Raw genomic sequence first — 25195 nt, forward strand, 5'->3', positions numbered from 1 at the left:
GGGATAAATTAGCACGAATAATAGAGTATAGTAAAGAGAATGTCTAGGACTTGGAGATATAGCATCTGCGCATAGTAATTATCCCTCACCATAACTTTCTTCCCTCCCTCTTGAGTCTACCATCTACATGTCCTTTTCCATTTTCCACCAATGTATAGCTCTGGAAAAATTGAATAACCTATATTGAAAACCAAAAATACTAATGCATGGAGGAAAAATAGGGCCCACTGAAAAATATAACTGGTCTTTTGTGTCAGTAAAACCAAATAAAGGCTTGTGAGCAGAATAAAAGCTTGCTGGAAAGAGTGGAAGTCAGATTACTGAATAAATGTGGGAGGCGAAGGATGCCTAAATATTATGAGGATGATTTAGGAGCAATATATTCAGCTTTTCCTCATATTGCATTTCTATACATTGAATCTTAAATTGGATTATTTTATGTTTTTTAAATTTTATTTTAGAGAGAGAGAGCGTTAACAAGCAGAGGGAGGGACCCTGAGATCATGACCTACTCCCGGCTGAGCACAGAGCCTGATGTGGGGCTTGATCTCAAGACCCTGAGATCATGACCTGAGCTGAAATCAAGAGTCAGACCCTTAACCGACTGAGCCACCCAGATGCCCCTTAAATTGGATTATTTTAAAGAAGACTGTATTTTCCCATAGTGACAATGTTATTACTGGTAGTTTTGTTTCTGACCAAGGACCCAGCATTAAAATCTTAGATATAACTGATTTTACAGTAGATGTGTACAAATTTAAAAAATAAGCTCTGAATCATAAAATAATTATAAACCTAGAGGGAACCTCAGTGATCACAGACTGTAGCCCACTCATTTTACAAAGGATAGAATGTTGACTTTTCCAAAACCATATAGCTAATTGCTGAGAACAGACATCCATAGACCCTAATATAGAACTCTTCCTTTATATTGCATTGCCTTCCACCAAAGCACTATTACAAGGACATCACTGTACTGTATACACTTATTACATAAAAGATTCCAGAGGAAATGTAAAATATAAGGAAAATAGAGAAGTGCCAAAGAAATATAAAGTGTTCTTAAAATGTAAATAACATTTTTTATATCATCAAATTGATTTAGATAAAAAAATAATTTAAACTAGTTGCAATAAATATTAGGAAGTAGTTTGTTTTGTTTTGTTTTGTTTTTTTGTTGTTTTTTTTTTAGATTGATTGATTTATTTATATGACAGAGAGAGACAGCGAGAACAGGAACACAAGCAGGGGGAGTGGGAGAGGGAGAAACAGGCTTCCCGCTGAGCAGGGAGCCCGATGTGGGACTCGATCCCAGGACCCTGGGATCATGACCTGAGCTGAAGGCAGATGCTTAACCAACTGAGCCACCCAGGCGCCCCAGGAAGTAGTAGTTTTAACTACATAGAGTTATGTCCCTTAAAAAAGTGGTTCATATCCCTTAAAAAAAACAAAAAGTCCTCTACCAAGAAATGTTGAACAGCGGCTTATTAGTTGGGTGGGTTGGTTGGTTGGTTAAACTTTCCTCTAGCAAGCAGAGGTACTCTAAATCAACCCATTCATGATTCTCTTCTAAGATAGTCACTGCATTACCTAATCCTTTGTTACCACTGCTGATAATTTTATCACTTTCTCCCGTCTGATCATGCAATTCTAGACTCTTGCTCTCTTGTGGTTAGTACTGACATGAATACATACACACACACACACACACACACCTCCCTTTGTCATTACATCTGAGCAGCATTGTTGAGTGTGAAGATCTTGTGATAGTCGATTCTCTGCTATAACCAACTCTTGACCTCTGATGTAATTAGAGACAAAGATTAAATAATTATAATTCTTAGAAAATCCAGAATTGTCTGTAGTTGCAGTCAAGTGTTCACCAGGCTTTTCCCAAATTATTCTTAAATAACAAAATTCCTTTCTTTAAGTTTAAATTTCTTTTCTTTCTACTATTTACATTTATGCCAAGACTTGGGCAACAGCCTTATCAGACAGATTCAGATATATCAGATTCAAGACTGAGTTAAAGAGGCCTAATAAATTCCAAGCAAACCAAGTAAAAAAACATAAAGAAGGGATTAGTTAAAATGAAGATGCACAAATAGTACAACAGATTTGAGTTTGTTGTGAGAAGAGGGAAGATAAGGAAAAGACAAATAAGCGATTCACAGAAGAGGAAACATGAAAAATTCTCAAACTCATTAATTGGGAAGTACAAATTTAGATCATAAACATTTTTCAGCTACTAATTGTAAAATATAAAGAAGCCTGACAATATCCCAAGTGATGGAGAGGATGTTGGATTAACAGTAGCTCTTATATAAGTTTCTGAGAAACCGTTTAATGTTATAAAGTTGAATATTCACATAACCTATGACTCAACAGTTCTGTTCCTACGTATTTCCCTAGAGAAGCTCTCACACACATGCACCATGGAAAATGTAGACAGTGTTCACAGCAGCATTGATTGTAGTATCAAAAAAACGGGATACAATTTAGATGTCCCTTGCCAGGAGAATGTAGAAACAGAGGGATGTGACAAGTGCGGAGTACACACATCATGGAATGGTATAGGTAATGTTCCAGTTCTGAAGTTGGATGGTGGGTCTGCAGGTTTTCATTTTATTAATCTAATTCTATACACGTATATATCTTACCTGTATTATTTTGTGTTAATATAAGATTGCATAAAAAAATAAAACTTATCTGGATAATCCCAAACTGGATTAATTGGCCCCTGGTTAACTAAGGAGTAATTTACCTGAATTCTTCCATAGCCATCTAGGAAATTTGTTCAAGTATGATAATAGCAAATCACTACTATATTTTATAAAGCATATGTTCTGTGTGCAGAATTTCTAGCCAATCTTAATGCTCTCACTTGTTACCTTTTTCTGATATAACTTCTATTGCCCTTGGTCTTTTTTTACTCTTAAATAAAGTATTGCCTACGGCCCAAGAAGAGGTAGAAAAGGAAAGTTTTGCTTACTTTCTCATATTCTTTTCACTTAGTTATTGGAAATTAATTTAAACCAAAATCATATATTTCATCTGTGTCTCTCCTTTCCCAATAAATGATCCAGTCATTAGTATACAGAGAGTAGCATCCAAAGGGCAAACCAGAGGAACTGGATTTGTGTTAGTCTCTGCAGCTTCAGGTCTTTATGGTATGATTTTAATACTTGACTGGAATTGAATTTTAGAATATGATATGCTAACATATTACACACTCCAAGGCCAAAATAGTTTTTTATTATCATGTAAGTGATAACACTGTTATTGTATGTAATAAAAATTAGTAGTGTTTATTAATGTCCACTATAGTAGTGTTTATTAATGTCCGGTGTTTATTTGTCCACTAAGCATTTAGGGACAGCAGCAAATTTCTTAGATGTAGTCGTCGATTTTGAAATATGGGTGGATGACTTATGTCAAGAGGCTATCACAAATGGAAACTTCTGTTCTTCGTGTAGGTAAAATCATCTCTATTGATACCAGTTCCCTGAGAGCTGCCGGCAGAACTGGCTGGGAAGATTTAGTGAGGAAGTGCATTTATGCTTTTTTCCAGCCCCAGGGCAGAGAACCATCTTATGCCAGACAACTATTTCAAGAAGGTAAAGGTTTTTTTTCTCTTAATTATTTTCATTCACCTTGCTTTTTTATTAATATTGAAGTAATTTATATAGAACTTATGGCTTGATAAGTATTTTCTCCAAATTATAGTTTTTGCAATAATCAGTCTTAGGAAAGGAAGAAATGGGTAAGCAAAGTAATTCATGAGTGGATCCTGAATTTGGGATGCACATTTTAAAGAACAGGGTATCATGTGGTGGTCACTCACCCACTCACTCATTCATTCATTCGTTCATTCAGCAGACATGTATCAAGTTCTTCACATGCATAGAACACTATGTCAGGTGGCAGGGATACAACGATGACTAAGAAGCAGGGTTTTGCCCTCAAGGAGCTCAAAATATATTAGGACAATATATGACTTTAAAGATCAGTGTGACGTGGGCTTATAACCCAGAGGTATAACCAAAGAAGAAAAAAATTAATTCTGACTTGGAGAATCAGGGATGGCTTCGGAGAGGAAGTGATAATTTCGTCTGACTTTTGAAGATCATTCCCAGCAGAACAGGCATGCGTGAAAGGGCTTCTAGATAATACAGAAATCTGTATCCCACAGGTTTACTTCATTCCTGTTACAGTACCTGTATCAGCTGACTTAGGTTGAAGTTTCAAGTTAAAAATATGTCATATGAAATTAATAATTGTATAGATGCTATGTCATGGTACTGTGGGAGATAAAACAAGTATATTCTCTGCCCTTAAGGAACTTAACAGTATTACAGGAAACAGGGAAAATTATTTGAGAAAGTTCATAGAGTTTCAGAGGTGGTGAGGGTTTTGATATACTTTAAAAATATTGTCCCGTAATTATGTTAGCCTAATACTCCGTTCCCTGTATAATTTATTCTCTATTCTCTAATAGTTTCTTTGGAAAGAGACTCTTTGTATGGCTCTTCCTGAAAAATAATTTAAAAATGTTTTTCATTATTCCATCACCCTTCTTAATTTTAATATTTCCCCGTAATATTAGGATTCCTAACTTTATAGATGATTTTCCATTTGTTACATTTTAGGTCAACTGCTTCCAGGCGGTATGTGGAGAGGAAGCAGCTTGATTTTTTTTTTTTTTTTCCAGGAAGCCATCTATATGAACCTTACTAGTCTGGTTACTTCTGGGACAACTTCCTATAGACTAAGAGTTCTCCAATGGGCCTCTTCCTAGACTAATACCTTCCCCAAAGATGGTATTTCAGTGGATAGGACCAAGAACCTACATTTCTTAAAAGTTCCCAGGCAATCCTGAAGTGCAGTCAGGTTTGCAAACCAGTGCAATAAGCAACTAATGCCATTTACTGGTTGCAGACTCCCTCTACTAGTCAGTAATGGCACTTGACTTTTGCCTAAGTTTGAGACTCGGAGCACTCTCTCCATTCACTGCTGCAAATGCTAAAGTATACGATGCTCTTTGGTTTTTACCTTAACTTCATAAGTTGGGCCTTCCAAGACTTTACGTGAAAGACTTTTAATTTTATTTGCCTGTAATTTATATATACTTGCACCAAGGCAAAGCAGGTCTAGATTATTGTCTTATTGTCTAAATGACTAGGCTCCCTGTAGATGTGACTGAACCACAGTTGATGTGTTTCTAAACCATTAAAATTCTCTATAAAACATTGATTAAAGTATAACAAGTAACTATCATTAATATATGAAATAAAACAATTTAGAATGTAAAGAAATGTAATTCAACACCTCTTTCCCATTAGTAATTTCTTTGTGTCCTTTTCTTCCACTTTTTTGGGGAAGAAAACATTCCTCAATAGAGATAACTTGTATTTTTCTCAGCACTGTTGTCCAGAGTTCGCATGACTCTGATTTTACAGTTTGGGAGATTTTGGGCAATTTGCCTAACAGTGTTCATGGACTGAACACATCTTTTTCTGATATTTCATACTCAGCAGTATCTAACCTGGTAAGAAAACTGTGGTCCATGAAACACTCACGTGGGGATCATCTGCTAAAGATGTTGGCCTGCTGACTTAAAATCTCCTGTGAGGGCCCAGGTATCTGAAGCTCCAGAGGCAGCACTGAAGTACATCCAGTGTGAGATCCATTGGTCTGTCAGAGTTGGGGGAGGTGTAAATTTGTATTTGCAGTTCCATTGCTCCCTCTTTACTTAAGGACAGGGTGAAAAGAGTGAAATTATGCCACTGTGTGAAACTTGATTTTGTGTGAAACTTTTAAAAAGTTAAAAGTTGGTAAAACTCTATAGTGATTGAGTCTGTCTTTTTTTATTTCCCTGCCCATTAACTTACTCTTTGAAGGCAGTGGCTGGTAGAAAATCCTAATATGCATTAAACTTTAGTTCTTAGCTCAGTTTTTCAGCTGCTTTTGACAGAGACAGCTTTTAAAGGGAGTTTACCATTTTATTTTCCAGAATCAAATTTGAAAAACAAAACAAAACACATTTCAGCCAAAGAATATGGGGGTATGCAGCATGAACTAGATTACAGCAGTAGTTCTCCACTGAGATTAGGGGGAAATGGGTGTCAGGATCACCTGAGGAACTTTTTAAACTAGGAGGAGGAAGTCTTTGTAGGGGTATGTGGTTTGGAAGTTTCCCAGATTCAGTTCAATTGAGAACCATTCCTTTAAGAAAGGTTTAGGTTAAATACTTCCCAAGGGTCCTTGATAACATTCATCCAGGGCAGTTGTTAAGCCAGATTTCTGGATCCACCCATGCTACTGAATCAGAGTCTATAGTCTAAGATGTTTTCTTACAGAGAAGTTTGGAGAACATAAACCTACATTCCACAAGATATTAATAGCTGTAACTAGGGAATGATGTTTCATACTGAATTAAGTTTGGGGAATGTTTCAGTCTCCCACTCTTGAGAATTCATAAGACATATTTAACATATATTTAAGTTTCTGGGAGGTTCTACGATAAAGGTACCTGTTTGACTTTGTTATCCAGACTTATTTTTCCTCAGAATACTTATTCCTGTAGCATATCTATCAGCATTTAGGGAGAGTAGCAGTCTTGGGAACAGCTTTTTAAGTTGCATTCTTTCTGCATGTATCTAGGGAAATACCAAAAGGTAAAAGAAATCTCTACCAGCATTGACTGGTAGTACCCTACCACACATCTTATACCTGCTCATTTAGTTAACATCAGTAAAGCATGCTTGTTGAGGTTATCTTGGCACCAAATTGGTTGGAGTCAAAAACCCATATAGTTCTACTCTTAGAGCTGCTATGATCTGAGAAAATGTTTTTCTTTGCTTCATAGCTCTGTTGAGGCCTATTCTAGAGGGGAAAACAAAACAAAACAGTTGTTATTTTAAAAGGTTCCTAGAAGAGTTTCTGGGGTGTCAGTAATACCACATCAATAGTATCCCTCCCCACCATGGATACAGGAGGCAGGGATCACAATACTAGCGAGCTATATACCTGGCGAAACGAGATTGGAAAACAAGACCAGGACCTGTGATCAATGACATTCCAAATAGTTTTATCCAGTCGTAAACCTTGAAACCCATTTATAGGGAAAATTTGGTGTGCGGAGCAAATGTTTATCTAGCCAGCTCTGTAAAGAACTGTGGCTCCCTTACTCATGTCTTAATTCAAAATATTAATGATTGTTTTATAAGATTGAAGCTATTGGTGTGAATAGTATCTAGGGATTGGTTGAATGTGTATATGACTCAGGACATAGGTACTTTGTGTTTTCTTTGGTGTTTTTCAGGAAATATTCATTCAGTACCTGCTACGTACTAGGCTCCAATACTAGATATTATCTCACAACATTACTAGCTCAGTTTTAGTGGTGATGGGCAAAGGTTAATTTGCATTATGAAGTCCTAAAGTTGTAAATGACAAAGGCAGAGTTCAAGCCTAAATCTGACTTCTAGGCTCTTGTTCTTTTCATTGATCCACGCTACCTTCCTGTTTATCTTTCCGTCTGAAAAATTGAGCACCAGAAGAATTTTAGTTAACGAGATAGTCTTTTTTTTTTTTTTTAAGATTTTATTTATTTATTAGAAAGAGAGCGAGGGCACACAAGTGCGCGTGCTCAGGGGGGGAAGGGGCAGAGGGAGAGGAAGAAGCAGGCTCCCAGCTGAGCAGGGAGTCCCACGTGGGTCTCCATCCCAGGATCCTGGGATCATGACGTGAGCCAAAGGCAGATGCTTAAATGACTGAGCCACCCCGGTGCCCCTAGTTAACTGGATAGTCTTAAGTTCTAATAATTAAAGTTTTACTATAGTTTATATTACCTTTTTTCCTTTTCAAAGAATGTGTGAATCATAATGTGTGCTAAGTCTTTTTTCCACACATTATCATCCAAAATAAATAATCTAACTTCAAAACTTAAAGTGCAGTAAATTCCTTATATAAAGTTAATAGGGGTTCTCAATTTTGGAATTTTTTTTAGTTTAGATAGACAGAATCCCAAGTTAAGACAGCATAGTTACCAAAGGGCGGGCCAGTGATGTTTCTCTGTAATCCACATTAAGTATCTTAATGTTTCCATGCTAGTCTGAGTTTCTAGTTCTTTCTCACTTTATAGGGCTTATCAACAAATCAAGACATTTCTTTTCCATTAATTTTCATTACAAAAGTTAAGTCCAGATTCCTATGAGAGCAAGAACATACATTGAGATATAAGCATTTGAGAACACAGCTAAGATCTAAAATCTGTCCTTTAAAGAAATGTTATGGTAGTTGATCACAAGTCAATATTAATCTGTTTACATGAGATTCAAGTTGAGGGTCAATTAGCAAGTACTTACTGGGTGATTTTATATGCAAAGCTTCATGCAAGATTCAAGGAGAGTGGAAAACAAGAATGGGACACAGTACTAGCCCTTATGTTTATTTTAGCTGATGAAGAAAAATAAGTGTGTAAAGTTATCTACCTTTATTTAAAGTGACACAGAAGAAATGTTTAGGAAGCAATGAAAAACAAGATTGGAAATATAAGTTGAAGTCAGATTGTATATATGTATACTGTACTGTCCAGGATGGGAGACGCTAGCCACATGTTGCTATTGAGTAGTTGAAATGTGGTATGGCTGAGGAACTGAATTTAAAATTTTATTTAATTTTAAATTTAAATAGCCACATGTGGCTGGTGACAGTGCAGCTCAATAGTGAAGAGCCAGGGTTTTGCAGCAGAATGGAGAGACCCTAAAGAGCAATAAACAATGATGAAGAGACAAAATGACATAAGCAAAATAACATGAAATATATTGTATCTTGCCCGGCCCTTTGTATAATGTAGCTTTATCATTATCCCAGATTAATAATTTATCTTGAAATGCTACTTTTTTGTTGTAGATGTATCTTCCAAAATATACTGTTAAAAAGATTTAACAGTTTGGAATCGTTAAAATTTTTTAGGGTTTTGCTATAGCAAAACATTTATTTATATCCTAATACAAAAATTATCCATTTCATTTAAGACTCTCTTTCATCAGTTATTATTTCATTTGGTACTAAATTTCTCCATGTGTTATATTTGGTAAATGTACCAGTGATTTGGCTGAAATTGCCAGGTGGGTAAAGAATGTGGTTGGTTGGGCATCAATCTTGATCCTTTCCATTAAGTTTATATCATAATTTTGGTACTTAGGCTGATTTGTGTATGGTATAGATTTGCAACAGATTATGCCCTCTTCAGCATATAAGGTATACCCAAAGCAATAAAAGAGAGTATGTCTTCTCTTTATTTAAGTAATATGCAGTTTCAAAAAAAATTTATTAATTGCTCCTTTTAAGTCTTTTTAACATGTCTTTAAAATGTAATAGAAGGGCTTTCTGAAATGTCTTTGAAAAATAGTACTAGCGTTCATTACAGGCTAAATTGTAATAGTCATTTATGGTAGTAATTCTTGGGTTTCCATGAATACGATTTTTAACCTTGGTATAGCTGAATCTACCTATTAAATCTTTCTTAAAATAGAATTTTATTATATTGCTAAAACATCAATGACATTTTCTTACTTAGTAGTCTGGTATAGCCTTTACATATTTAATAAATACTTGCCAATATGGTTAGAATTTTGTCTGCTATTAATAAACCTTTAAGACAAAAGAAAATTATGTTGTTTATATAGTGATTTGACTGCCTTAACCTAGTTTTTGTTTTTTATATTAGCCATGATTGGCTTTATCTTAATTTACTTCCTACACTAAATTCAAACATAAAAAATAATATGTGAATACACTAATTCCTCAGATGGGACCTTAGTGATTCACATTCCTGAGTGAAAAATTAAATTTGAATTTCAGTTAAGCGACTCTGCAAACTAATAAAAACAGAGAGGGTGAATTTAATGGTATATGAATTATATCTCAGTAAAGCTGTTGTTAAAAAAATCAGCCAGCAAAAGGAAAAAAAAAAAACCAAACTTGTTAGAGATAATTCCGAAAGGGAGAAGGGAGATTACTTCCTGGTATTTTTAATGGACACTTAATAAATTTGAAGAACTGTCCCATTATGGGGAAATATTAAGGTTGATTTTTTTTCCTGGTTTGAAGTTTCTTCATAATTTTGACTTATATGAGGAGGCACTCATTCAAGTAGTACTGAATTAAAACTTGTCATCAAGTGGTCTATTTCAACCAGAATCATTCCCCCCGCCCTCAGATATCTGCTTTGTCTGAACTATTCTTTATTTTGAGTCTGCGCAAGCAGCTGTCGGGAGGGCATTTAAAATGAGGTTCAAGGTAGAAATAAGGCTTGGTAACTCTCCTCTGCCCAAAGTACAAGTGTCAGAATTTTAACTAGGTTTTTCTTTTGTTTGAAACAGTGATGACTCGTGGCACTGCCTCCAGCCCATCCTATAGATTCATATTGAATGATGGGACAATGCTTAGCGCCCACACCAAGTGTAAACTTTGCTACCCTCAAAGTCCAGACATGCAACCTTTCATCATGGGAATTCATATCATCGACAGGTACTACTTATTTGGAGAGCTTCATATGAAATAAGTCAGTTCATATATCTCTTCTTAGAGAAAATTTTTTAATACTCTTGATGGCTAGAAAACAAAAATTTGAAGTTAGGCATTAAGCTAGTGTGATGAGTATATAATCACTATATCCGTACTGGGTTTTATAGTTTTTTCACCTAACAATAGCCTTATTGTTAAAAAAGAAAGAAAGAAAAAGGAACACAGGAAAGGTTAGGCTGAAAATATGTGTTTCAGGGGTAAAAACCAGAAAGGTGGCTAAAAATAGCCAACTTTCCATATGTGAACTTCGGTCTTATAAAAGATTTCAGAGTTTGTTAATATTGTTGTTTTTAATTTTAAAAGTGCTGTATTCTCATTAGGGCAAACTCGATGGCTCCTGAGTTCAAGTTGACAGTTTCTCAAACTACAAGTCATTAAACTATCAACTTGAGATTTTTGAATGTCATTGCCTCTAATTTGTTCTTCTCTCTAAATACATTTTACATTGGTATATATGGTAAATTCATGGAACCATTCTTTTATCCTATGAATTATTCAAAACCCTACATTTGCAACTATTTAAAATGTAGCATTAAACAAAAACAAAGACATTTCCCCTCACTTCATCTTTTCCTCATCTGATATATTTGCTTATTGGAACATGGTAATACCAGTCACAAATCTGTTGTCATAATTATGGATTTGAGTAAAGAGCTCGATGAAAATCTGAATTCAGTATTCTGTTTTTTTCTAATTTTAGTTTAATTTATGCTTGTGAGTGGAATTAGCACAGTTCTTTTTTTCATATTGTGATTTCTCTTTCAAAACATCTGCTATGTCTGCATATCACCCTTTTTAATTTTTACATCAGTGACACAGTATTTTCCTTACCCAGTCTTCCTCTTTGGAGTTGAAATACTTAAAAGCTGTAACAAGGGAGTCATGAATAAAAGACTTTGTAAACAGAGGTGTGGGAAGTTTCTCTTTCAACCAAAAATATTATTGTAATGTTAAGTATTTGTATTAAATTTTGAAAAGTTTAAAGTACATATATTGGATTTTTTCCAAGACCAAGGAAGATTTCTTTCCCATATAACTGAAACCATTATCAAATTTATGAGACCATGAGCACTGTTTCCTATTAAGTGGTGCTAATATTTCACAGTAGCGCTAACAGTCCACCGTTTTTCCTTAATTTAAAGTCATACAGAAGCTCTTTACTTGATGGCTTGCAATATTAATGAGGTTAATGGTCTTGGTTTATAATATGCATCATAAAAACATTTTAATGGAAACCAGTGAAGATGTTTGAATAATAATGTCTTTTTCCCCCCCTAGGGAACACAGTGGTCTTTCTCCTCAAGATGACACTAATTCTGGAATGCCAATTCCCCGAGTAAACCCCTCCGTCAATTCTAGTATCTCGCCAGCTCATGGTGTGGCCCGTTCATCCACATTGCCACCATCCAGCAACAACATGGTATCCCCCAGAGTAAACCGCCAACAGAGCTCAGACCTCCATAGCAGCAGTCATAGTAATTCTAGCAACAACCAAGGGAGTTTTGGATGCTCACCTGGAAATCAGATTGTAGCCAGTGTTGCCTTAAACCAGGGACAGGCCAGTTCCCAGAGCACTAACCCCTCTTTAAACCTCAATAATTCTCCTATGGAAGGTACAGGAATATCTCTCGCACAGTTCATGTCTCCGAGGAGACAAGTTAGTTCTGGATTGGCACCAAGGCCCAGGATGCCAAACAATTCGTTCCCTCCTAATATTCCGACATTAAGCTCCCCCGTTGTCATGACAGGTACTGCCTGTAATAATAATAACCGATCTTACTCAAACATCCCAGTAACATCTTTACAGAGCATGAATGAAGGACCCAATAACTCTGTTGGCTTCTCTGCCAGTTCTCCAGTCCTCAGGCAGATGAGCTCACAGAATTCACCTAGCAGATTAAATATACAACCAGCAAAAGCTGAGTCCAAAGATAACAAAGAGATTGCATCCATTTTAAATGAAATGATTCAGTCTGACAACAGCTCTGGTGACGGCAAACCTCTGGATTCTGGGCTTCTGCATAACAGTGACAGACTCTCAGATGGGGACAATAAATACTCTCAGACCAGTCACAAACTAGTGCAGCTTCTGACCACAACTGCAGAGCAGCAGCTACGGCACGCTGATATAGACACAAGCTGCAAAGAGGTACTGTCTTGCTCAGGCACTTCCGGCTCTGCCTCTGCTAACCCTTCAAGCGGTTCTTGCCCCTCCTCTCACAGCTCGCTGACGGAGCGGCACAAAATCTTGCACCGGCTCCTACAGGAGGGTAGCCCCTCGGATATCACCACTTTGTCTGTTGAGCCTGATAAAAAGGACAGTTCATCTACTTCTGTATCCGTGACTGGACAGGGACAAGGGAGCTCAAGTGTAAAACTAGAACTGGATGCTTCAAAGAAAAAAGAATCAAAAGACCATCAGCTTCTACGGTATCTTTTAGATAAAGATGAGAAAGATTTAAGATCAACTCCAAACCTGAGCCTGGATGATGTAAAAGTGAAAGTGGAAAAGAAAGAACAGATGGATCCTTGTAACACAAACCCCACCCCAATGACCAAACCTGCTCCTGAGGAAATTAAACTGGAGTCCCAGAGCCAGGTAGGTGATCCCTCGCTTCACAGAACGAACATTCAGAGTTACTTTTTCCTTTTCATGTATTTTACTCCAACCATAAACGAGATTTGGATTCAGGCTATGTTTTGTCCTACCCTTTGGGCATGTATTAAAAGGTTAGTATCAATGGCTGAAGCATCAGAGGATGCCCTCAGAGAAAATGGTTGAAAAATCACAGGATGCCCTCTTTGGAACTTCGGAGGGCTACAATTTCAGTGTGGCATTCTAAGCAAATGGAGATTTGCTTCTTTCTATAAAATCAGTTCACAGCTTTGGAGATTTTTAAACATACCTCTCCTGCCCCCCTCCTCCCATCCCCACCTGTTAAATCCAACTCTCTGAAGATAGGACCCAGAAATCTGTATTTTTAAGAAGCTCCCCAGAGAACTCTGATGTGTAGCTAAGTTTGGGAACCTCTGATATAACTGAAATGGGAGAGAAGTGTGAGGAGGTGGGCAAGACTGCCTAGTCTGGCTTTCTTTGCCATCTAGTTTCCCTTGAAGTGTTTTCTAAGGCTGTTTTTCTTCTCATCTGATTCTAAGCACCTTTAACCCTTATCAGAATAGGGACTTTGAGTATTCTGAAACAGAAGTAAACATAAATAAACCTTTGCATGAATTGTTACAGATTAGGAACCTCTGTGTTTACACTGAGGTGGGGGTGGAGCGAAATTAACAGGCACCTTCATTTATTAGATAATTACTGTGGACCCTGAAGGAATTTAAGAAAAACAGAAAATAGAGTCTCTCCCCCTCTGAGCTTGCAAGTTATTTAGAAAGAATATAGACAAGTATGAAATAGCTGAAAATGTACTTACAAAGCATCTTATCAATGAGACTTTTCATTGTGAAACAGGATTCACACTTCATGTGCTTAGGTCCTTCATTTCTTGAGCCAGCTTTATGTTCTACCCCAGTCTCACAGAAATCTCTCTCTTCCCTCAGGCATACTGCATTCTAGGCATATGGAAGTCCTTGCCATTCCTGGGATAAGCCATGTCTCTTCTAAGCATCTTCTGCCTTGCTCTCCTTTCTGTCTGCCGAACTTTTCCTCATCCTTCACAAACCAGTTCAGACATCATCTCTGTAAAGCCTTCTCCACTAGCCCTCGTTAGACATTTCTTTCCTCTCTGCATTCATAGTGCTCTGTATTGTCTCTATTGACTATTTGTAATAGCACTATTTTGGTTACTTCTATATGTGTGTGCGCTTTGAGATACAAGTAAACTAATACTGTGTTTTTAAGCTGAAAAACAGCTTTAAATAATAGCTACATTAAAACTCTCACTCTTTAAAATTAACTTAAAAAGTCACAGCTATATAAAATAATGCCATTGTGTGCAATCCTGGTACATCTGTTCTGGTTTACATGTACATACATTTCTGCTGCGTTTATACCTACAAGTGGAATTGCAGGATCATAAGATATGTGTATGTTCATCTTTAGTTGATAACGCCAGTTTTCCTAGTGTGTACCAAGAATTCCCTCTAGTTGTTCCATGTTGTTGCTAATACTTGGTATTGTCAATCTTCTAATTTTAGCCATTCTGTGGAATGTGTAGTGATACTTTATAGTTTTAATTTGCATTTCCCTAATAAATGTCTTTGATCATTTGCATATCTTCTTTTGTGAACTGCCTATTCAAGTATCTTGCCCATTTTCCCAATATGTTGTCTTTTTCTTATTGACTTGTAAGAGTTTTTTACATATTTTGGATGAGTCCTTTATTGGCTGTTTATTTGCAGACATCTTCTCTATGCTTTACCTTGCCTTTTCTTTCTTTTAATGGTACTTTTGATGAAGTTCTTCATTGTAATTGTAATGTAGTCCAATTTGTCAATTTTTTCCTTTATGATTAGTACTTTTTTGCACACGTATAACAAAAGATGTGTTCAAAAATGTTCATAGTAGCCTTATTTGTATTAGCCCCAAACTGGAAACACCCCCAAATCCATCACAGTAGAATGGATAAATATATTGTGGTATGTTCATACAGTGGGTTGCTATTTGAAAACAAATTAACTACTGCTACCTGTGACAAGATTCTGAACTTCAGAAATGTAATGCTAAGTGAAAGGAGCCAGACATTTTAAAAATTACATACATACACAGTTCCAGTTAGACAGTCTAGAAGCATAAATTTTAGTTGAATTAAATAGTGAAACCCAAACAGGTAGATATTTTATGTTGATGAACTATCTCAAAGTAATCATAGTAGAATAATACTGTGAAATAAAGGCCAGTTTTCTCCTATCCATAACCTCAGACAGATGTAGGGATGCCCTATCTAGTCTAGAAGATAGGTTTCTGATTTTATTAAATCCTCAAGTGAGAAATGACCTTCCTGGGATCTTTGAAGCTGATATACTATTTATAAAAAAGTTTTCCAAACTTTTTTTAAATTAAAAAGTTACATCAGTGTAAATTTATTTTTCATTCCATCATTAAGTAAGTTATTTCACAAGATTTTAAAAAGTTGACAAAAAATCATCCATGATCAGCATAACACAGCATTCTTGACACTTCTTTCCAGTCCAATCTTTTTCCAACACATAAATTTTATGCCAAAATATAGTAGACAAATATTATGTGTATATTATCTTATATCCTCCGGTATAGTAATATCAGAAGCATCCAAACTGTTTTCCAGTAGCTCACGTAATTTCAGTGAGGCCTCAATCTTTAATTCTTTCTTCTTTCTTCATTTTCTCATAGTCACGCTTAACTCGTAGAATATAAAGGAACAACTTTTTTTCTACATTGATTCAAGTAAAGTATAGAATATATTTCCTCTAACTTTGGTTTCCATTCTTAGTTTACAGCTGACCTTGACCAGTTTGATCAGTTACTACCCACGCTGGAGAAGGCAGCCCAGTTGCCAGGCTTATGCGAACCAGAGAGGATGGATGGTGCGGTCACCAATGTATCCATCAAATCAGAGACCCTGCCAACTTCACTTCAGTCCACCACTGCCAGACCCACTTCCAGGCTGAATAGTATGTGTTGGGAGAAAACCTCATTTTAAATGTCTAATGATAATGTGGATTAGTGCTTTTTTTCTCAACATTACTGCACAGACCATTTATTTGTTGAGAGTGAACTATTTTTGCATTAATGCTGCTGTAAATAATGTACAGTTACTTTTATACATATGAACTTCACTCATCATGTGTATCTTAAGTTATAGTATAACGTCTTTCTGTAATTAATGTGAAAGTGAATAGTTGATGTTGAGGAGAGCAATTTTGTGTTCTTACCCAAAACAGTCCATAGCAGGACTTTCAAAAATATAGTATTGGTCAGATTATATTACCCAAATTGTCTTCCTTGAATGCTAGTCCTACGAATTGGAAAAAAGGGATTTTATGCTAAAATCCACTGGACAAATACTACATGGCACATATACCATTCTCCTATTAAAATTCCACAGTGCATATTAAAGGTTTTAAAAAGTCCTATGTTAAAGATACCAGCTTAGATTTCTGTAACTGAGCATTTATCATACTTTCTTGATTATGGAATTCCTTTTCTCAAGTCATGTTACCCCATGGAGCACCATTTAGGAGACAACTGCATTGAAATGGGTCACTGCTGCTCTAGTCTAAAGAGACACTTTGATAATATAATACTTCATGAAGACTGGGCTGTCAAGTTTTTTTCATCTCAAATTTTGAAGTTGAAAATAAGAGTGGTGGTAATTCCATTGTGTAACCTTGAAACCAAAGGAAACTAAGCAGCTCACTTTCAAAATTTGCCTGTGTTCCCAGTCTAAGTCTTGTCCCTCTTCTGACAGGATCAGATGTGGGACTCATTTATTTCAGTCTTACTGCAGCTTTTAGCTGTCATGACACAATTCCTGCAAGTTTGCCAGGATTTCCAGGAAGCTGGATAAAAAGGTCCTGAGTCATTTCTGACATTTTTGGAAGAAGTTTTTCAGCTGACCAGGGCACTAGGTGTGAGCAGGAGCCCAGGTTCAAGTTTCACATTCTCCATTTAACAGTGTTACTTTGGGCACATGAATTTCCTGAGCTTTATTCTCTTTATCTGCAAAAGGAGAATTAGATGAGATGACTCCAAAAGTCTCTTCTAATTGGAACTGAGAGGCTCCAGATTCTGGGGAAACAAGAAGGTGCAAGGCTAAAGGGCAATAAAATGAAGCCTGAATATTGAGTGGTTTGATCCTGGATCCCCATCCAATATGGGAGCCTGGGGGATTTATCTCAGGAGAACCGAGTTGCCAGAAAGAAGATGTCTGGATAGGAGTATGTAAGGGGAGCTCCCTAAAGTGCAAAGGTCACCCTGCCATCTAATCATCCAACAGAAGGCTCCCAGAAGACACAAGCCTCACACTCAGCTCTCACAGTCAGTGTTTTAGAACACTGACCAGACACCGCCAGAGATCACCAGGACTTTGAGGGAAGTCTGCAATTTGAAAGAAAGTAAAAGAAACAAAAGAGGATGCAATAGAGCTATATAACGAGTGCATGGACTAAAAAAAACAAAAACAAAAACAAAACCCTAAAATGTTTGAAAAGATATTTTATTCATATGGGAAGAAAAAAAGCAAAGAATAAGAAAATATCTTTGGAAATTAGATATCCAGCAATTTTAAAATTTCAAGAGAAATGGTAGAAGACAAAACTGAGAAAAACTTTCAGAAATAACAAAAAGACCAAAAAAAAAAAAGTTTGGAAGAAAAACGTTAAGATAGACCTATGAGGGCCAATAATGATTGATAAGAATCAATCAAACAATGAGAAGGGGGGGAAAGGGAAGAGAAGATATTTTCAAACAAACAAAAAAAATCGAGAATGTTCTAGAACCAAAGAACATAATTCTTCAGATCGCAATGGCTCAACAAGTATCCAGCACGTACACACAAAAAAGACCTGTACCAAAACTCATCATCAGGTAATTCTGGAACACACCAGAGAGAAAGATTCTACAGTCTTTCAGAGAAAAGATGTGAATTGCACGCAGTGAGTCATAATTGCCCCAACTTGGAAGCTATCAAGCCATGAAAAGACATGGAGAAACTTTAGTGCATGTTTCTGAGTGAAAGAAGCCAATCTGAAAAGGCTACATACTGTATGATTCCAACTATAAAGCATTCTGGAAAAGGCAAAACTATGGGGACAATGAAGAGATCAGTGGTTGACAGGAATTCGTTGCTAGTGATTGCCAGAGGGAGGGATGAATGGGTGGAGCATGGGGGATTTTTAGAGCAGTGAAATTGTTCTGTATGATACTGTAATGGTGGATACATGTTGTTATACATTTGTCAAAACGTGTAGAATGTACAACACAAAGAGTGAACCCTGTAAACTCTACATTTTAGTTAATGAAAATGTATCAATATTAGCTCATCAGTTCTAACAAGTGTAGTACATGAATTAAAAATGTTATAAGAAACAGCCCCATCTAAAAAAGTAAACTCTACATTTTAGTTAATGTAAACTCTACATTTTAGTTAATGAAAATGTATCAATATTAGCTCATCAGTTCTAACAAGTGTAGTACATGAATTAAAAATGTTATAAGAAACAGCCCCATCTAAAAAAGTAGGCAAAGGACTTTAAGACACTTCATAAATGAAGATTGAAAATAGCCAATAAGCACATGAAAAGATGGTCAGTATCTTTAATCATCAAGGAAATGCATATTAAAACTATAATGCAGTACTTCTACACATCCATTGAAATACCCCAGATTTTAAAAACTGACAGTACCAAATGATGATGTCAAAGATGTGGAGCACCTTGAACTTTGGCATTGCTGTTGGATATATAAAATAGTAAAATTGTTCAGTAGTTTCTCATCAAGTGAAACATACATTACCATGTGACCCAGCAATCCAACTCGTAGGTATTTAACAAAGAGCAAGGAAAGCATATGCTCATCAAAAGGACTTGACCACAAATGTTCCTACAGCTTTATTCATGATTCCCTCAAACTGGAAATAGTCTAATGTCCATCAACAAAGAAATGGTATATTTATAAAATGAAATAGTGCTGAGCAGAGAAAAGGAAGAAACTAGTGGTACATGGCAGGAATTATTCTCAGAAACACGCTGAGTGAAAAAAATCTGGATCATAGGGTACCTGTGTGGGGTTGAGGTAGGGAAGATCGACAGCCAAGAAGCTTGAAGGAACTTTTAGGCATGAAAGAAATATTCTATTTTCTTTATTGAGATGGAAGGTTATGGGTTTATATTTTTGTCAACATTTATTAAACTGTACACTTAAAATGGGTGCATATTATTATATATAAATTAGACGTCAATCAGATTTACTTTAGAAATATCTGAGGTTAGAGTAATTTCTAACCTATAATTAGCCATCCAAATTGCCAGTAGTTGTGAAGATGGAAAAAAGACATTTTCACATATAAAAGGGCTCAAATATTTGCATGGTATAGTCACCTTTTCTAGTGACGGTCCTTAGCGAATGTACTTCAACAAAACGGAGAAGGCCAAAAAAGAGAAAGATACAAGGTCCAGGGGAAACAGGATCTGAAAGGAGTCCGGGAGTGATAGCTGATCAATAAGATTAGGGAACACCCACTACAGATTGGAATCTGAATCTTCTGGAAAGGAGGCTTCTAGGGGAGAAATGAGATTGTCTCTTTGAGTTTATAGAAAAGATTACTGATAGGTTTATGTCAACAATGTTGAAGCATCTGAAAGATTCCCCTAGAAAAGCAGCAAATGAAAAAAATAAGACAATTGTTAACTCCGGAAAAAAGAAAGCATGGTATAAGAAAAGAGGTTTGAACATAGTGCACAATGTAATTTTGCAGTGAGTAATATTTGCATAATTATAAGAATCTACGTATTTATTTTATAAAAAAACTGTGATCTCTGTTAGGAAATTGGGGACTTAGGAGGTAGTAGGAGAGGTAGGTGTGGGAGAATTAAGACCTCATCTATCACAATGGGAAGTCAGTAATCTCAAATTGAGACATCAAGGAATAGCAGCATATATATATTTAGAAATAAATAGGATAATGCCAAAGAAAACAGATTGGGAATGGCTTCCTACAAGTTGAGAATGGCTTCCTGCATTAAAAGGGAAGTAACTGAAGGATTAGAAGGGGTAAGGCTTAAAGCTGCTTTTATTTGTAATGGACCGTTTAGTCTTGACTTTTAAAATTATGTTACATGTATTTGATAAAAATTAATTAAAAAAATTGTTTTCTAGCTCCACAGGCCTGTGAAAATGGAGTATTTTTCCTCCATAGTCTGTCCTGAGGCAAATAGCTCTTGCTTCTCTCTTGAGATTCCCTCCCCTGAATATAGCTCCATGTATAAAAGTATATAAATAGGCCAGAATCTGTTAAACCTTGTGCTGTAGTGTTGGCAAAGGCCAAAAGCAAAGAAGGGGAAGATCCTGGGGTAAAGGAGGGTGAGGATGATAGATGCAGACAGCTAGTCTACGATGTTTCCATATAGACGAGAAAGAAAATAAGATTTCAGGAGGCATAAGGCTAAGGAAACAAGTTGAGCAGAATAAAGGAAAAGAGAATAAAGGATTGGAGAAGGAAAAAGAAGTTGGGGACAGAAATACAACAACGTATCCAGTAAAGAAGAGAATAGCCTCTAATTCTCTGCCTCCTCTAGCCTCTCCACTTACCACCACTACCTTTTACTAGAACCAGAGTCCATCACTGAGTGGCTGATTTCACGTCCTAACCTTGAGCCCACTTGGGAAAATCAAACATCTTTCTTTAGTCTTCAGTCTTAAGCTGAACTGTGTCAAGTGCAAATGCCTGGAGTAGGACAGAGTTTAGTCACCATCATATTTCACCACCTGAGGTACACCAGTTAGAACTTCTGGGTCCTTCTGCCATGGCACTCATCTTTTCTCTTACCTTTTCTTTTCCTTGCCCTTTTGCACTGTATTTTGAGAGAATCACTGGGCCGCATTTTCCAGATCAAAACTGAATCTTCAACCATATCCATTCTGCTATTGAGCTCTTTTAATTGCAGCTATCATGTTGTTAATTTCTAGAAATTATTTTTCTTCTCATAGGAGTCCATTACTTTCCGTGGGTATGATAAACCTTGTAATCTGTGTAACGATACATTATTATACTTATTCTAGGCCTTGTCCATTTTCTATAAGAATCTTTTTTTCTCCAAAGTTACTTTCTTTGTTAAATTTGCTCTCTCTCTTTCCTGCCATTGACCTTTCTTGCATGTTTGGTGCATTTGCACTGTCTGTCCATATACACAGACCAAGGCCTAGAATGAACAAAATTGGTAGCTAGCATGTGTCTTTAGCTGAAGTGAGAAACCCTTTTGCTCTGGCAGCAAATGTAGGTTCTGATTATAGAAGCCCTGTTTCTATGTTACTGTTCTGAGAGAGTGGGGCTTGGTGATGGGGAAATCCTCGTGGCAGCCCAAGCACCCACTCTGGGAGATTCCCTGGGCAGAACTCCCACCTCAAGTCATGCTCTTACCCCTTTAATCCCAGGCGCAGACGCCAGAGTCCTCCACATTTGGGGCGGGGCTTGCTGCATCTGTTCAGTGGCCCAGTTGCCCATGGCCTGTTCCTGTACCCGCTCCAGTGACCCCTGAGCTTGGAGTTGTTCTGGACTGCTTTTGGGAAAACTCCCCTTCTTGAAGAATCTTCTCTTTGTCTTGTTGTTTTTTAGTTTCGTTGAAATTTTACCATTGGTTTGTTCCCTCTGTTTTGTCGTTCAGAAACTCTTGATCGTTTGAGTCAGCTGCCATAATACTTTTTTGCCTTTCCTTCAGCTGGAGATTTATTTTTTCCTTTTTATTTCTTTTGTTATTTCAGAGATAATTTTGGAGGGAAAATAAAATAGAAGGGATAAATCTGCCACATTGAACCAGAAAATTTCCTTAGGTCTATTTACATATAAGAAAATGAAGGACCAGAGAATGAAAAAAAAAAAAATACACACAGACAAAAATTGCCTGAAGTTTTCCACTTAGTACATGCAGAATCAAGATTTAAATCTCAGTCTGCCTGGTTTCAGAACATCCTGTTAGTATGCACACCACACACCCATGCAGTATGACCAAGTTATTTAAATAATTTTGTTAGAATGTACCACCAAAGCACATGACGAGACAATTTAGGAGGGTATTGTTGATCAAAATATGTACAATGTGTCTCTTTGGCAGTACCTTCAAAATGTCCTTTTGCAATGTCCTTTTGACTGTCGTAAAATCCCTATCCTCTGAGGGTGGATTTGACCTCTGATATTTTTCTGGAGTTATTTAGAGCCAAATTTGTTGATCCAAAAAGAATAATACTTCTTTTCTTAAACCCAAACCAAAATTAGATCTAACTATAAGGAGATATATTTTTCTTGAGGGACCTGTATACTATTTTAGATAGATCTAGAAGAATTCCAAAAATATTTGAACTTTGAGAATTTCATTGGAATAAGTGAGTGATCTTGTGAGGTGGATGATTTTATGTTTGGTGAACATATACATCTGAGATGATGATTTTTTTTTTAATGTTTTATTTATTTATTCATGAGAGGCAGAGAGAGAGAGAGAGAGGCAGAGGCAGAGGGAGAAGCAGGCTCCCCGCCTAGCAGGGAGCCCAATGTGGGACTCGATCCCAGGACCCTGGGATCATGACCTGAGCCGAAGGCAGATGCTTAACCATCTGAGCCACCCAGGCGCCCCTGAGATGATTATTTTTTAAATCTCATTTATTTGTAGTACATTAAAATAATTGTGTGACTCTAAAAATAATGAGGTTCACATAAAGCTTTTTCAGTACTTAAAAAAACCATTTTAATTTCCCTTTTTTTAGTGTGTTGTGCCTCTTGGTAGGTATCTTTTGTTATTATATAGTTGTAATGAATAATCTTATGTAGAGATAATTTATCATATATGAGAGTATATCTGAAATAGAAGTTCTGAATAGATTTGCTTGGTCAAAGGATAGATTTTGCCAAATGGCCTTCTTAGATATTATGCCAATTTACACTCTAATGGATAATGTTCTTCTTCTACACATCCTTTCTAAGACATTGAATTATACACTTTCTTATCTTTGCCAATCTGATGGTTTGGTTTTTTTTTTAAGTATCCCAGTATAGTTTTAATCTGTGGGTTTGTTTTTTGTGTGTGTGTGAATTAGGTGGATCAATTTTCAGTGATTGCATGTGACCTATTCATATTCTCTAACCATTTATCTATTGGGTTTTTCCATTTTCATCTTATGATTTATAGGAGATTTTTTCTACATTCAATAAATTAATTCTTTGTCTACATCACATTTAGAAAAATAAAAACACATTGACTGCTGTGCATTGTTACAGCCAAATGTGAAACAAAACTGAACCAGAAACCTCTTAACCAACGCCTGAAGAAAGTAGCTGAACATTAGGATCACTAGATAGTGAATTGTCAGAAGAGTAGAATGTGCAAAAGCCACTCTCATGGTTAGATAATGCTTTCTACTTGTGTGTAGAAATGGTTGAAATTTTTAGTAAAGTAATTTTGTTGTGGCTATTGGAGATACAAAGTTTTCCTTTTAACCAGATTTTTAAGATTTATTGAGAGAGAGAGAGTATGCACAGGAGAGGGAGAGAGAATTTTAAGCAGACTCTGTGCTGAATGCGGAGCCCGACAGTGGGCTCGATCTCACAACCCTGAGATCATGACCTGAGCCAAAATCAAGAGTCAGATGCTCAACCAACTATGCCACCCAGGAGCCCCTAACCAGATTTTAAATGGAGAAATTATGATGTTGAGCCTTTGCAAAGATGATAAGAAAGATTAATAGCTTGATTAGGGATCCCTAAGGGCTTGTTTTCTACCCATTTCAGCTGCCACTCTTCAACACAGGGACTGGGAGATGCATCGATGCTTCCGTTTACAAATTGTCACGCCTGTCTTGGGTTACATATATGCTTACTTATGTTTGAGAGGGCACAAACATGACCAAAAACAAAAGGCTTATTCCCTGGACTAAGAGAAGATAATGTGTATTTCTTAAAACATTCCAGTAAATCCTTGAATTTTTGTAGAAATAAATTTCTAAAAGAAGTCCTAAAAGGTTGACATGACTTTTAGAGTAAAAACTAACTTCTTTTAAGTATAAAGCCTATGCAAACAAAAGTTTTACTTGAATCAAAGTTTGGTTTGTTTGGGTTTTTTTTTTTTTCCCTAGTCATCAAACTTAGCACATGAATCTTATTTCATTTTGAGAAATTTTATCCAACTTATTTACTTAATATTTTCCGCATCAAGACTAGTAAAACGAGATACTATATCCTGTTACTGAGTCAAATAAACTATCTTATAATATTCAGTATTGATGGTAGACAGCCTTGTAAATTTTCTTTGACTCTTTAAATAGAATTAGGATTGAGGAATTAATGTATGGAGTAGAGCAATGGGACAGCTTTAGATAATCTTCTTTGACCAACTTTCTGACTTAAATAATGATAGGAATTAAGTGATTACTTTTTCATTTCATCATCATTTGTGGTTGGTGGTGTTTGGTGGGTTTTGTTTGCTCTTTTTTTCAGAATCCTACAGAGTTTGATTTTTCTATCATTTGTCATGACAGAGAAGACAAGTTTAATTGAAAGCTATAATTATTTGCATTTAGAAATGAATGTGTTTACTTGGACTCCCATACTTCATTCATACTAAATGTTGAGTATATTTCACATAAATAGTGAGCCTAACATGTTTTCTGTAATTAATAATGATCAATATCTAGTATTAAACACATTTTTTCAGGCATTCTTAAATCTACTTATTTTCCATTCATTAGAATGAGAAATTCTACCTGATTATGTTTTTTAGTAAAACTCCAAGGCGGGGCACCTGGGTGGCTCAGTCGTTAAATGTCCAACTCTTGGTGTCAGCTCAGGTCATGATCTCGGTATTGAGATCAAGCCCCATGTCAGGCTCTGTGGTGGGTACAGAGCCTGCTTAAGATTCTCTCTCTCCCTTTCCTTCTCTACCCTCTGTACTCGCTTGC

At 36.4% G+C, this 25195-nt stretch overlaps 1 protein-coding gene across 14 annotated transcripts in view; it reads left to right on the top strand.

Annotated features, from left to right (window-relative positions):
• NCOA1 (nuclear receptor coactivator 1) overlaps positions 1–25195 on the top strand; it is a 238050-nt gene that overhangs the window by 176309 nt on the left and 36546 nt on the right. For all 14 annotated transcript variants that reach the window (XM_045884197.3, XM_045884189.3, XM_054509635.2 and 11 more), the window contains 4 exons: positions 3477–3617; positions 10392–10539; positions 11875–13195; positions 16026–16206. In XM_045884197.3, the coding sequence (XP_045740153.1) occupies positions 3477–3617; positions 10392–10539; positions 11875–13195; positions 16026–16206 (1791 nt within the window). The remainder of the gene's footprint in view (positions 1–3476; positions 3618–10391; positions 10540–11874; positions 13196–16025; positions 16207–25195) is intronic.

The sequence above is a fragment of the Mirounga angustirostris genome, unplaced genomic scaffold, assembly GCF_029215605.1.
Source record: "Mirounga angustirostris isolate CCGP_5_RB_7025 unplaced genomic scaffold, mMirAng1.0.hap1 SCAF_10, whole genome shotgun sequence".
NCBI classification, from domain to species: Eukaryota; Metazoa; Chordata; class Mammalia; order Carnivora; family Phocidae; genus Mirounga; species Mirounga angustirostris.